The following is a 14,238-nucleotide window of genomic DNA, read 5'->3' as shown; positions in this document are numbered from 1 at the left end:
ATACACTGTAGATATCTAAAACAATGTGAACTTATAGAGCACTATTTTTATTTATTTGTGTTTTGTTTTTGCTATGTGATTGTTGTGTGATGTTTCTTCCCTCGGCTCATTGCTCTATAGTCTATAGCATCAACTAAAGGGACTCTTGATGACCTGATGGTATTTTGTACAAAGACTATAACTGGACTATGTGGACCGAATGTCTATTATAGATATATATTCTCAATATCTGATTTGATATGTCCATGTCTAACACCGGTAAGAGACACGAAGGAGTGACTGGTTGTCTTGTTTTGTTTTTAGTCTCTTGGGTATATTCTTGTCATGTGGTTTTGTATTGGTATTGGTAGAAAGCTAAATAAATGTCCATTGTTTCAGTTTTGTTTCATATTCATGTGATCTTCAACACCTCTTTGTCTACTGGCGTGGTGCCCCTGGCCTTTAAATCAGCCGCCATTAAACCACTACTTAAAAAACCGAACCTCGACCCTCTAATCTTGAAAAATTACAGACCTATCTCCAATCTTCCATTCCTATCCAAAGTGTTAGAACGGATCGTCGCAACGCAACTTACTGACCATTTATCAAACAATAATCTTAATGAATCATTTCAATCTGGCTTTAGAGCCTTACACTCCACCGAAACGGCGGTTACCAAAGTCACAAATGACTTACTGCTCTCTCTTGACTCAAACCTCACTTCTGTGCTCTTATTGCTTGATCTCAGTGCAGCCTTTGACACTATCGATCACTCGATTCTTCTAGGTCGGCTTGAGAATCATGTTGGCATTCGGGGTCTCGCACTAGCTTGGTTTAAATCCTATTTAACTGATAGAACACACTGCGTGGTCTATAATGATTTAACATCTGAGACCCTCCCAGTGCAATGTGGTGTCCCACAAGGCTCTGTCCTGGGCCCTTTGCTATTTTCGATTTACATGCTACCCCTCGGCGATATCATACGCAAATTTGGCATAAACTTTCATTTTTACGCTGATTACACCCAATTATATATACCTATTAAGCCAAATGATTCCTCCCAACTACAAAACCTTGAGGCCTGCTTGCTTGCCGTCAAAAAATGGATGTCGCAAAACTTTCTACTCCTTAATGCAGATAAAACTGAGATGTTAATTGTTGGCCCCCCAAACCACAGAGGCCTGTTTCAGGACATCTCCCTCAACTTTGATACCTGTCATGTATCCCAGAGCTCCACCATAAAAAACCTCAGAGTCATTTTTGATTCCTCCCTCTCATTTAATGCACATATAAAAAATGTCACCAAAATTGCATTCTTCCATCTTCGTAATATCGCAAAAATACGCCCCATTTTAACTCTGGCTGATGCTGAAACCCTGATTCATGCTTTTGTCTCATCACGTCTGGACTACTGTAATGCACTTTTTTCAGGCCTACCTAATTCAAGCATCAAAAATCTTCAACTCGTGCAAAATGCGGCTGCACGGATACTAACTAGAACTAGAAAATTTGATCACATCACACCAGTTTTGTCCGCCCTACACTGGCTTCCTATCCAAGCCCGTTCTGACTTTAAAGTGCTACTCCTCACCTACAAAATTTTAAATGGGCTTGCACCGCTCTATCTATCCGATCTCATCTCCCGATACTCGCCCGCTCGTGCTCTGCGCTCACAAAATGCAGGGCTTCTATCGACCCCTAGGGTTAAAAAGAAATCCGCCGGCCACAGAGCCTTTGTCTACCGCGCTCCCTACCTGTGGAACAAATTACCTGCCGTCATCAGGGGCACCTGCTCTGTCGAAGCTTTTAAATCCCTGCTTAAGACTCATCTTTTCTCTCTCTCCTTCAACCTACCCTGATCTCACCTGGTCGGGGACTGACCTTTAGATTAATCTGTGCAGTTTAGTTATGGTACAGGGTACTACATGGTACCACTGGGTAGTTTACTACAGGGTAGTTTAGTTAGGGTACAGGGTACTACATGGTACTACATGGTACTACATGGTACTACATGGCACTACATGGCTCTACATGGCTCTACGTGGCTCTACGTGGCACTACATGGCACTACAGGGTACCACAGGGCACTACAGGGTACTACATGACACTACAGGGTACTACAGGGTACTACAGGGTACTACATGGCACTACAGGGTACTATAGGGTACTACATGGCACTACGGGGTACTACATGGTACTACATGGCACTACAGGGTACTACATGTCTGCTCCTTTGCAGCACCACAAACATGGGAACTCTCTAACTCTTCCCCCCCCCCCCCCCTCCCCTTCCCCCCCCCCTCCCCCTTCTCTCTGAGTGCCCGTCTCCTGGCGCTGACTAAGGTGATGGATGCCTCGGGGTCTTGGCCAAGTTTGTAGTGACTGCTCTACATGCACCTCCGAGGCCTTGGATCAGTTATTCACCGCCGTCTGTCCGTGGTCCTGTCAACTGATTAACAGTATTAACAGACTGTTAACAGATTAACAGTCAACGCGGTTTCATTGCTGGGTTAAGTACTTCTATTCTATTCACATAATACGCCTACTTCATATATCTACTCCATTCACATATATGCCTACCACTTGTATCTATTGCTATGTCCGCCTACTACAATCTCATGAGCTGTCTAACGCCTGTCCCGTCTCCCTGTCTCCCTATGACCTGCTGTCCTGGAGTGTTGACCGGAGTGTTGGACGTCCCGTGACGAAGGCCGAGAGGTTGCGACCCCCTCTGCGTGCCCCCCTGTCTCCGGAGGTCTCGTAGTGGTGACCGGAGTGCCGGATGTCCCGCGATGATGTCGGGGAGTTCGCGACCCTCTCTGCGCCGCCCCCTATCTCCCTGTCTCCGGCTGTCCCTGAGCAACGACCGGAGTGTTAAATGTCCCTTGACTAAGACGGGGAGGACGTGACCCTCTTTGCGCCGCCCCTGTGCCTCAAATAGATTCGCTATCAGCTCTATCTTTAATCTTTCAAAATGTTCAGTTGCTATCGCTATTAGCTCTATCTTTAATTTTTCTAAATGTACAGTTGCTATTGCATGCACTCATCTGTGTTCCACTACACACATGAGTGCATGCTTACCAACTGTCCGTCTGCAACACTACTATCACCAACATCTAAGAAGGGAGATCCCCCCTTGAATGGCCCTTCTAAGGTTTCTCTCCTCCACACTGCCTGTGGAGCTTTTTTCCCTATTGTTAGGTTTTAGTGAGTTTTTCCTTACCTTCGCGTGGGGTATGTCTGGGAGTGCTTGCATTCTTTCATTTATTTGCATTTATCTAAAAAATTTTGGACCTTATGGTGTTCTTGTTCTGTTCTTGACTTATTGTTATGTTTTCTTCTTGACTTGTTTAAAGAAGATCTGTACGGCCCATGGGGACATTAACGTGTGTTGTCGGGCCCTATAAATAAATTTGATTTGATTTGATTTACTCTTACAGTATATAACCGTTATGCAAAACTACTACCACGCTTACACACACCAGCAATGTAATAGGCTATAGTGTAATATGAATACCTATTAAGCCACTGTTGTAATGCTAATACCTCTGTACAGAATGCTTACCCAAAGCAGCTTTCTCCATGAAGTGCAGCTCCGTGTGAAAGGACTGGAGCTCAGGGTATTTCTCCTGAATGATCCTGACGATAAAGTGCAGCAGAGTTTGTTTGCGGTCTGTGGATTTGGTGTCCAGTAGCTTGGAATAGAAAATAAAATCATTGTCAAAAGAAACCCATTGCCATCATCATGCAGTTAAACGTCTCCACTACACTGTCACTAGTCAAAGTCAAAGTCAACTTTATTGTAATTTCCCATAATGTGCAAGACATACAGAAAAATGAAATTACGTTCCTCCCTTCCCACAATGTACACACACAATATACAGGATACAATATAAACAGTAGCAAACAATGAAATGAATGAGTGAAATGAATATAGAGGTAAAAAACGTGTGCAAATCTTCTAGCAGCAGTGGTACATAGTAAAATAAATAATGGCAGTAAAATAAAATAATGGCAGTAAAGTGGCAGTGAGTTAGTAAGTGTCAGTGTGTGTCAGTGTGTGTCTGTCTGTGTGTGTGTGTGTGTGTGTGTGTGTGTGTGTGTGTGTGTGTGTGTGTGTGTGTGTGTGTGTGTGTGTGTGTGTGTGTGTGTGTGTGTGTGTCTGTGCGTGTGTGTGTGTGTGCGTGTGTGTGTGTGTGTATGTGTGCGTGTGTGTGTGTCAGGGGGGGGGGGGGGGTTCTTAGTCCAGAGTCTGTGGGGGAGAGGGGGGGAGAGCTGGGTGTGTGGGTGTGTGTGTGCGTGTCAGTGTTCTTAGTCCAGAGTCTGTGGTGGACTAAGAGAGGGGGGAGAGCTGGGAGAGATTCAGCTTCAGCCTGATCGATGAAACGGTCTTTCAGTCTGAACCACTATTTTTTCTAATACATTTAAGATGTTATTGATTTATTGAAATTATGGCAGAATGTTATGTTATGATGTTATGGTAATTATGTTAAAGCGACACTGTGATAATTTTAGTTTTGTTTTGGATTATTGTGGAGAATATGTTTTTTCTATTGATTATTAAATCAACAGAATAATGGCTAATTAGCATTGTTAGCATGCCTCACTGAAACCTGACATAGGCCTAGGCATACAGTACTACTGGCTTCTAGCTAGCTATTACCTTTCAGCTAGTGATTCCCATTGGTTTAAATTGGGAAAATAATGATAACAGTCCATCTTTACTAAAGTTGAAGAATTTAATGTTTTCCCCACTGAGGAAAGTGCAACTGAGACTTGTACAAATGTGATAGTGTTGTGGTCTAAAACACAGCCAGTGGCTGTATTCTTATATAACTAAGTATATATATATATATATATATATATATATATATATATATATATATATATATATATATATATATATATATATATATATATATATATGTTATGATTAATTGAAAATGCGGGACCCTGATGTAAACAAGACGAAAGTCTTTCTCTGGTCTGCATTCCCTTAACAATTGTGTGTTTTGAGCCATACTGTATTGTACCCATTCTGCAATATGTTAATAAAATGTTCAATCAATCAATCAATCCATTCGTTTTCCCAAGTCAAATAAATAAAAGTATAATAAATACAGAGCCGGACTAGGACAATAATTCAGGCTGGGTGGTAAAACAAACACATGCATGCACGCACGCATGCACGCACGCACGTATGCATGCACGTATGCACGCACACATACAAAATACAAGTATACATATATATATATTATTATTATTATTATTATTATTATTATTATTATTATTATTATTATTATTATTATTATTATTATTATTATTATTATTATTATTATTATTATTATTATTATTATTATTATTATTATTATTATTATTATTATTATTATTATTATTATAATATATTGTTTTGTACTCACCATGTCTAAACTCTGCAGGCGGAACCCATAGGCTGCACCTCGCTTGCTGCTGTTCATGTAATTCCCAAACGCTAAGATGATCTGTGAGATGTTCAAAACCAACCCAGTTGTCATTGTATAGTATAGGACGTAAGTATCAATAACCATTAACCAAAGCGACAGTGTTACCATATGGAAACAAATACATGTCCCTCACCTCTAGGATTTTCTTCAGCTTGCTGGAAGACTTGATGGACATTGAGGCAGCAATGACGGCATTGAGTTGCTGTCAGAGAAGAGGAGACATTGAAGATTTGATCCCTTAATGTCATCCAGATGGGCTGTCATGGCAATTTTATGAAACTATTATCAAAAAAAATGTCCCCCCAAATAATATAATTATTTTTATAGTTATTATAATTATTAATTTATAATAATTCACACACTGCTTTTACTCAATTTCTGTAGGTTACTTCATTCAGCAATCTTTATTTATACTTGATAAATACACTGAGTAATTTAACTAATTTGCAGTGTTTGTACTACATTCATAAATGTCACAGCGTGTTAAAAAAAATACAGAATTATCAGACAATCAGAACAATCAAGAACACTGATTGGGCATTTCCTGTTTTCACACACTGAACTCACTCAGATAAATAGATTTTAAACCAACTGCAAGCACCTGTATCCAAGCCAACACTGTGTCATCTTTGTAATTGAAGAAATTGGTTAAAAGTCGACAAATCTACAAACAGGGCAGCACAATGTTTTCTTTAGTCAAGGGCTAATACTATGTAATTTAGAACTAAAGTAGTGACTGAGACCGTACTGTGTTTATTACCAAGTATTTCACTTGTGTATTATCATTGTTTTTAGTGTAGTATTACTGTAACCTCATCAGATAAGATGTGCGTGGAACAGGATGATAAAACATGAACTCTCAAACAAAAAACTGGTTTTATAATCAAACAAAAGTTTGTCCATGGTAAAACTAAAATGATGTATCAGTGAACACTGAAGTAACATTAGCTGTGGAGACGTATCAGTGAACACTGGAGTAATATTAGCTGTGGAGACGAGTGAACACTGGAGTAACATTAGCTGTGGAGACGAGTGAACACTGGAGTAACATTAGCTGTGGAGACGAGTCAGTGAACACTGGAGTAACATTAGCTGTGGAGACGAGTGAACACTGGAGTAACATTAGCTGTGGAGACGAGTGAACACTGGAGTAACATTAGCTGTGGAGACGAGTGAACACTGGAATAACATTAGCTGTGGAGACGAGTCAGTGAACACTGGAGTAACATTAGCTGTGGAGACGTATCAGTGAACACTGGAGTAACATTAGCTGTGGAGACGAGTGAACACTGGAGTAACATTAGCTGTGGAGACGAGTGAACACTGGAATAACATTAGCTGTGGAGACGAGTCAGTGAACACTGGAGTAACATTAGCTGTGGAGACGAGTCAGTGAACTCTGGAGTAACATTAGCTGTGGAGACGAGTGAACACTGGAGTAACATTAGCTGTGGAGACGAGTGAACACTGGAGTAACATTAGCTGTGGAGACAAGTCAGTGAACACTGGAGTAACATTAGCTGTGGAGACGAGTGAACACTGGAGTAACATTAGCTGTGGAGACGAGTCAGTGAACACTGGAGTAACATTAGCTGTGGAGACGAGTGAACACTGGAGTAACATTAGCTGTGGAGACGAGTGAACACTGGAGTAACATTAGCTGTGGAGACGAGTGAACACTGGAGTAACATTAGCTGTGGAGACGAGTGAACACTGGAGTAACATTAGCTGTGGAGACGAGTCAGTAAACACTGGAGTAACATTAGCTGTGGAGACGAGTGAACACTGGAATAACATTAGCTGTGGAGACGAGTCAGTGAACACTGGAGTAACATTAGCTGTGGAGACGAGTGAACACTGGAGTAACATTAGCTGTGGAGACAAGTGAACACTGGAGTAACATTAGCTGTGGAGACAAGTCAGTGAACACTGGAGTAACATTAGCTGTGCAGACGAGTGAACACTGGAGTAACATTAGCTGTGGAGACGAGTGAACACTGAAGTAACATTAGCTGTGGAGACGAGTGAACACTGAAGTAACATTAGCTGTGGAGACGAGTGAACACTGAAGTAACATTAGCTGTGGAGATGAGTCAGTGAACACTGGAGTAACATTAGCTGTGGAGACGAGTCAGTGAACACTGAAGTAACATTAGCTGTGGAGACGAGTGAACACTGAAGTAACATTAGCTGTGGAGACGAGTGAACACTGAAGTAACATTAGCTGTGGAGATGAGTCAGTGAACACTGGAGTAACATTAGCTGTGGAGACGAGTCAGTGAACACTGGAGTAACATTAGCTGTGGAGACGAGTGAACACTGGAGTAACATTAGCTGTGGAGACGAGTGAACACTGGAGTAACATTAGCTGTGGAGACGAGTGAACACTGGAGTAACATTAGCTGTGGAGACGAGTCAGTGAACACTGGAGTAACATTAGCTGTGGAGATGAGTGAACACTGAAATAACATTAGCTGTGGAGACGAGTGAACACTGGAGTAACATTAGCTGTGGAGACGAGTGAACACTGGAATAACATTAGCTGTGGAGACGAGTGAACACTGGAATAACATTAGCTGTGGAGACGAGTGAACACTGAAATAACATTAGCTGTGGAGACGAGTGAACACTGGAGTAACATTAGCTGTGGAGACGAGTGAACACTGAAATAACATTAGCTGTGGAGACGAGTGAACACTGAAGTGAACCATTATCTGAATAAAAAATAAAAAATAAAAATCTAACCCTAACTAACCATACTGTCATGCACTTGTCCTAATAAACTAACCTACACTGTAGCACTCAACACTTTGATGAACATTGTTACTCAGCTGATAGAGTTGTGCTCTTCCTGATGGCTTGTCGTACAGAACTTGTAAGTCGCTTTGGATAAAAGCGTCAGCTAAATGACTAAATGTAAATGTAAATGAAGTAACATTAGCTGTGGAGACGAGTGAACACTGGAGTAACATTAGCTGTGGAGACGAGTGAACACTGGAGTAACATTAGCTGTGGAGACGAGTGAACACTGAAGTAACATTAGCTGTGGAGACGAGTCAGTGAACACTGGAGTAACATTAGCTGTGGAGATGAGTGAACACTGGAGTAACATTAGCTGTGGAGACAAGTCAGTGAACAGTGAAGTAACATTAGCTGTGGAGACGAGTGAACACTGAAGTAACATTAGCTGTGGAGACGAGTGAACACTGGAGTAACATTAGCTGTGGAGACAAGTGAACACTGAAGTAACATTAGCTGTGGAGACGAGTGAACACTGAAGTAACATTAGCTGTGGAGATGTATCAGTGACTGAAGTAACATTAGCTGTGGAGACGAGTGAACACTGAAATAACATTAGCTGTGGAGACGTATCAGTGACTGAAGTAACATTAGGTGTGGAGACAAGCGGAATCCTGTCGCAGCACATTTCGAAAAGCCAGGTCACAACATTAATAATAATAATAATAATAATAATAATTAGCGATATTGGCATTAAAATGTGATATCGGAAATTACCGGTATCGGTTTTAAATTTTTTTATTTTATTTGTATTTCTTTTTTTTTTTACATTTAATTTAACCTTTATTTACCCAGGCAAGCAAGTAAGAACAAATTCTGATTTTATTTATTGTCAAAAGTATGCATAATGTTGTGTTAATTCCACAACAAGAGATATGTAATGTTAATTACCTGAGATTATTCAGTTTTTTTGGGGGGGGGGGGGGGGGGGCCTGCATACGTAGGCGTAACTAAGGGCGGGGACATCGGAAAATGTCCCCTGCATGGTTTCAGATTGCAGTTATTGTCCCCCCCATGTTTTAACCGTCCAAAAACAATGTTACATGATAATAAACGGTGACGCGACGCAGCACTTGGACCACATGGAAACACGGCTGCTTGTTCCATCTCTGAGCCATTGTCATGCAAAGACAGGTAGCCAGGTGATTCACCTGGAGAGGCACGCGCTAAGTACCGACCACAGCTGTCTTTGCATAACAACAGCCATGTCGTCAGATGTGCTCAAATACCCCTCCCCTCAAAGTTTGGTGTTAAACTGAACGATGGTCTGTGTGATTGCCATGAAATGCAACAGCATTGCTTGGTGTCTGTGAAATATCTGTCTATGACCTTGTTGTATTTAAAAGCCTAGGCTGTTGTTTTATACATTGTAGATAATAAATAGCGCGATCTCTCTCTCTCTCTCTCTCTCTCTCTCTCTCTCTCTCTCTCAACTCACCAAAATGGACTATTGTTCAACTGATTTAAAAAGGTTTCTATAATACAATTCACTTATGACAAGCCGCGCAAGTCTCGGAACGTGCAGAGAGAGAGATAGAGAGAGAGAGACAGAGACAGAGACAGAGACAGAGACAGAGAGAGAGAGAGAGAGAGAGAGAGAGAGAGAGAGAGAGAGAGAGAGAGAGAGAGAGAGAGAGAGAGAAAGAGAGAGAGAGAGAGAGAGAGAGAGAGAGGCTATACGGCCGCAGCGGCACCCCCTCCAGCGGATTCCGATCTCAGTCCTGGTCCTGAACACCCTGGCTCCACGATGACCACCTCTTACAAGAGGCGCCACCGCCTGGGAAAATGCGTATTGCACACCTGCATTAGAAAAAAATAATTAGGTAGGGGGGGGCACCCCCCCCTACCCCCCCCCTGCGACGTCACTGGCCACGCCCCCTAATCTGTCCCCCGCACCACTACAAACAGAGTTACGCCACTGCCTGCATATATCGGTATCGGTTGATATCGGTTGATATTGCTATTGGAAATTAAGAGTTGGACAATATCGGTATATCGGTATCGGTAAAAAAGCCAATATCGAACATCCCTAATAATAATAATAATAAATTGGATTTAAAGAGAGAAGCGCCTTTCTCAGACTCAAGGACACTTTACAAAGAGAGAGAAGCTATAAAAGAAAGGGTAAAAATATGAATTATATATAGTAACAACAGGAAAAAATAAAACAAATAAAATAACAAAAAGGACGAAACAGTAACAAAAACAAAAACAACGGGATCTGTAGCTTAAAAGAGTCAGGGGGAAGGGGGTGGGCTACTTGGGAGCAGGGCCGCGTTGCGTGAAGTGTGAACAGTGTGTGGAACGCCTGGTGCGGGGGATGTGAGGAGGTCGGAGTTGGAGGAGCGGAGGCCTCATGCTGGAGTGTAGGGGTAGCTCTCTCAGATATACAAGCATTGAGGAAGTGGACCGAGCCCTTAGAGGCCTTGACCACGTGAGACATATCACATCTATGCTCTTAACACGATTCCTTATGGTTTCCTTATGGTTTGAATGAAGAATTTGACATCAATATTTTATAAATTGTGTCAGTTTAAGATTTTGCATTGTTCACATCGGAGTTTCTATCTGACTATTCTTCAGCTACTGTAAAGCACTACAAAGCACTAGTATTGTCTACATTGCAAAATGTGTATTCAGTATTGTCTTCTCTCACCATGTGGTGGATCAGATTGGGGTCCATTGGGTTGTTCAATAACGCTTTTTATATGCCCTCACCTTTTCTGATGTTTTCATAGAAAATTACTCTATTGTGGTGAATATGGGTGAGTGTCTATTTGAATATCTTTGTAGTAGGGTATGTAAAGATGTGTTTAGACGTGTACCTGCTGTTAACTCTGACCCCACTATGGATATATATACCCCACCCCCCTCACATGTTCTGCACTGCACCTGAATATTGTTCCCTAAATAAATTCACATTTAGTTAGATACATTCACAGCCATTTAGACAGTGTGCGGACATTCCCTCTCTCCTCATCCAAGACTAAAATTACCACCAAACTACCATGGTACCTTTTTGTAAGGGAAAAGGGAAAACTTCTATATTTGAACGTTGATTGTCAAAGTCGATTACTAGCGTACATCCCTACTGTAAACGTACGGGCTGTATGAGCTGGACGGTCTCTGGGAAGTTGCCCATGAAGGTGAGTGTGCTGATGCGCTGGGCCAGCCGTGGGATCTTGCCGAAGCGCACCATGAAGCGGTCCTCCTCGCACAGCTCCTCCAGGGGTTTGCCCTTGCGCTCGTAGTTGTGGATCAGCTTTAGCTCGTACTCCGAAGGGATGAAGCGCTCCAGCAGCTCAAGGAAGTCCAGGCTCAGAGTTTCCCGGCTGTACCTGCATGCAATGGACAACAATTTTTTTTTTTTTTTTATATATTTTATTTTACATTTTTCAGAACATTGTACAAACATGACAAACAGTATACCAACATGACATACAAACACACTCAGACAGTGAAAGTAAAAAAAATATGCATTAAAGAAAAAATAATAATAATAACAAATTTTTTACATTTGCTATTACAACACGGTTACCAGCCATACATGACTGAGAAATATTGTGTTTGGGGTCCCTCATAGGGGGACTGTGAGATCAGACGGGCGAATCAGCTGCCGCCTCTAGCCTCATCGAGATAGGCTAAGAACGGGTCCCAGATTTTTGAAAACCTTTTAAGTGAATCGGTTCTCAGGAACCTTAGTCTCTCCATCCGTATGACAGAGGTCATGTCCGCCATCCACAGTTGGAAAGAAGGTGCTGAGGAGGACTTCCACTCCATCAGTATTTGTTTTTTAGCAACCGTTGTCCCCAGTGTCAAAGATTGTTGTACAGCTGTAGGAAAGCTCAGAGAGGACTCAGAGCAGCCGAAGATGGCGAGCTCTGCCCCCGGCTGTAGAGTTATCTTGTAGGCCTTAGAGTACCAGTCAAATATTTTGGCCCAGAATCCTGTTAGTGAAGGGCAAAACCAGAAGGCATGAGAAAGTGTACCCTCTGATACCTGGCACCTGTCGCACAGAGGTGAAACAGAGGGGTAGATCTTGTGCAATCTATGCTTGGAGTAGTGGAGACGATGCACAACTTTAAATTGGATCAGCTGGTGTCTACTATTGACTGAGCCAAGTTGTACTATAGACAGACTCCTATCCCATACAATATCAGATAGATCAATACCGAGTTCCTCCTGCCATTGTTCTTTAATCTTCTCAGTAGAGGCCATATTACAGTTGTCAAACAGACACACAAACCTAGAGATGAGGTGCTTGGAGTGGGGAGGGCTCAGCAATATATCAAAGAAAGAATGTTCAATTGGGAGCCCTTCGAAAGCCTGAATTTTGGATCTAACATAATTTCTGACTTGTAAAAATCTGAGCCAGTTGGTGCCAGGCAACTCAAACTTCCTCTTTAGTAGATCGAAGGATGCAAAATGACCGTCTATGTATAAGTCCTTAATGGAAGCTAGCCCCTTCCCACTCCAGGCAAGGTAACCCCCGTCTGTCCATGGAGCCGAAAAAGTGTGATTAAAACAGATTGGTGCATGGATAGAAACATCTGGTAGGCTCAAAGCACCCCTGATTTGATTTAAAATTCTGACAGAGTTTTCCACGACAAAACTTAGTTTCAAGCTTCTTAAGATCCCGGGTACCCCTGGTTTGACAAATAGCATAGCTGGCAAGGATGAGTTAATAAGGGAATTGGCCTCCATTCTCAGCCACAAGGGGGCCCCAGGAGTCTCAAATAGTTTTTTTTTATTGGTTTTTCATTTGACTAATTTATTTAGAATACAATAGTCTGTAGTGTGGTCAGTGGTGCAGTGGTGATTTCATAAGGGGTTGCACTGTGTTTTAATGACGTCACATGCACGCGCACAGGCGCGCATGCGCATAAATGTTTCCTCGCAAATAAAGAGATGGCTAATTGCCTCTAGGAATGGAATGTAACACGTTTCATTCACAGGATTTGTGTGAATGGTCCAACTGTAGTATTTGAACACACCTGACGACCTGAGCTATTGTTATGCAAAGTAGCCAGGTGGGTACTTGGCGCAGAGTCGAGTGGACATTCTTGTGTGCACGTGCGTGCACAGCTTCTGCTCAAAAAGGAGGTGCAACGGCGTGCAACCCCGTCCCATGAGCACTGCACCACTGAGTGTGGTAGTGAAAGGGTTAACCTGCTGCCATGTGGCAGTGAAAGGGTTTATCTTCTGTATTGTCGCAGTGAAAGGGTTAACCCTTTGGTAGTGTGGTAGTGAAAGGGTTAAGAGAGCTCTCTCAAACCTTAGTTTGAATTTTAAATGTTAGTCACAAGGACAGAGATGAACCTATACCTAGGTATGCTCCAAAGACAATGAATTGGGGGACATATGTCACTGAGAGCACCCAGGGGAATGTTGGCAATATACAGGTACATTTTCTTTTTTAGAACTGAGAACACTACAATACTGTAGAATAAAGAAGGGAAAAAAACATTCTAGGGGTCTACAACATCATCTCCCGTGCATTGTCTATGGAGCAGCTCCATACTTTATAATTGATGACATCACAGGTTTGAGTCTGACTTCTCTGGTTTCTGGCTTTGGGAGAGAGTAGCTCATGTTCACATTATGCCCATTTACTGTTTGAGCAGTCGCATAAGTGGACAATCTACACATGTCATACGGGTAGAATACATACGTCTCTATGCAGTTGCATAACAGGACGATCTACACAGGTCACAGGTCATACAGGTAGGGTTAGGTACTACATACGTCTCTATGGCGGTGCAAATGTCAGAGGCTGCCATTCCTCCCTTGCGCAGGGTGATGGCAAGGTTTTTGGCCCTGTTAGGCTCCAGTAGGGACACCTTACTGGGGGTCTTGTGGGCCACCCTCATCTTCAGCGTCCCCAGGTCAACAGTGGCCGTCTGGGCCTTGGTCTTGAACTGCTCCTCGAAGGTGTCCATGTTTAGCTCCTATAGCGTCAGAAGAAGAATACAGATAT

At 42.4% G+C, this 14,238-nt stretch overlaps 1 protein-coding gene across 1 annotated transcript in view; it reads right to left on the bottom strand.

Annotated features, from left to right (window-relative positions):
• Positions 1–14,238, bottom strand: part of fmnl1b (formin-like 1b) — a gene marked incomplete at its 5' end in the record, with an annotated part of 243,973 nt that overhangs the window by 28,015 nt on the left and 201,720 nt on the right. Inside the window, 5 exons of the mRNA XM_084322609.1 lie at positions 3,545–3,674; positions 5,400–5,480; positions 5,596–5,664; positions 11,365–11,599; positions 14,007–14,209. Coding sequence (XP_084178735.1) covers positions 3,545–3,674; positions 5,400–5,480; positions 5,596–5,664; positions 11,365–11,599; positions 14,007–14,209 — 718 coding nt within the window. The remainder of the gene's footprint in view (positions 1–3,544; positions 3,675–5,399; positions 5,481–5,595; positions 5,665–11,364; positions 11,600–14,006; positions 14,210–14,238) is intronic.

This window comes from Notolepis coatsorum (genome assembly GCF_963971535.1).
Source record: "Notolepis coatsorum genome assembly, chromosome: 10".
Taxonomy (NCBI): domain Eukaryota; kingdom Metazoa; phylum Chordata; class Actinopteri; order Aulopiformes; family Paralepididae; genus Notolepis; species Notolepis coatsorum.
The sequence above is the reverse complement of the archived record's forward strand: the minus strand, read 5'-3'. Positions and strand labels throughout refer to the sequence as shown.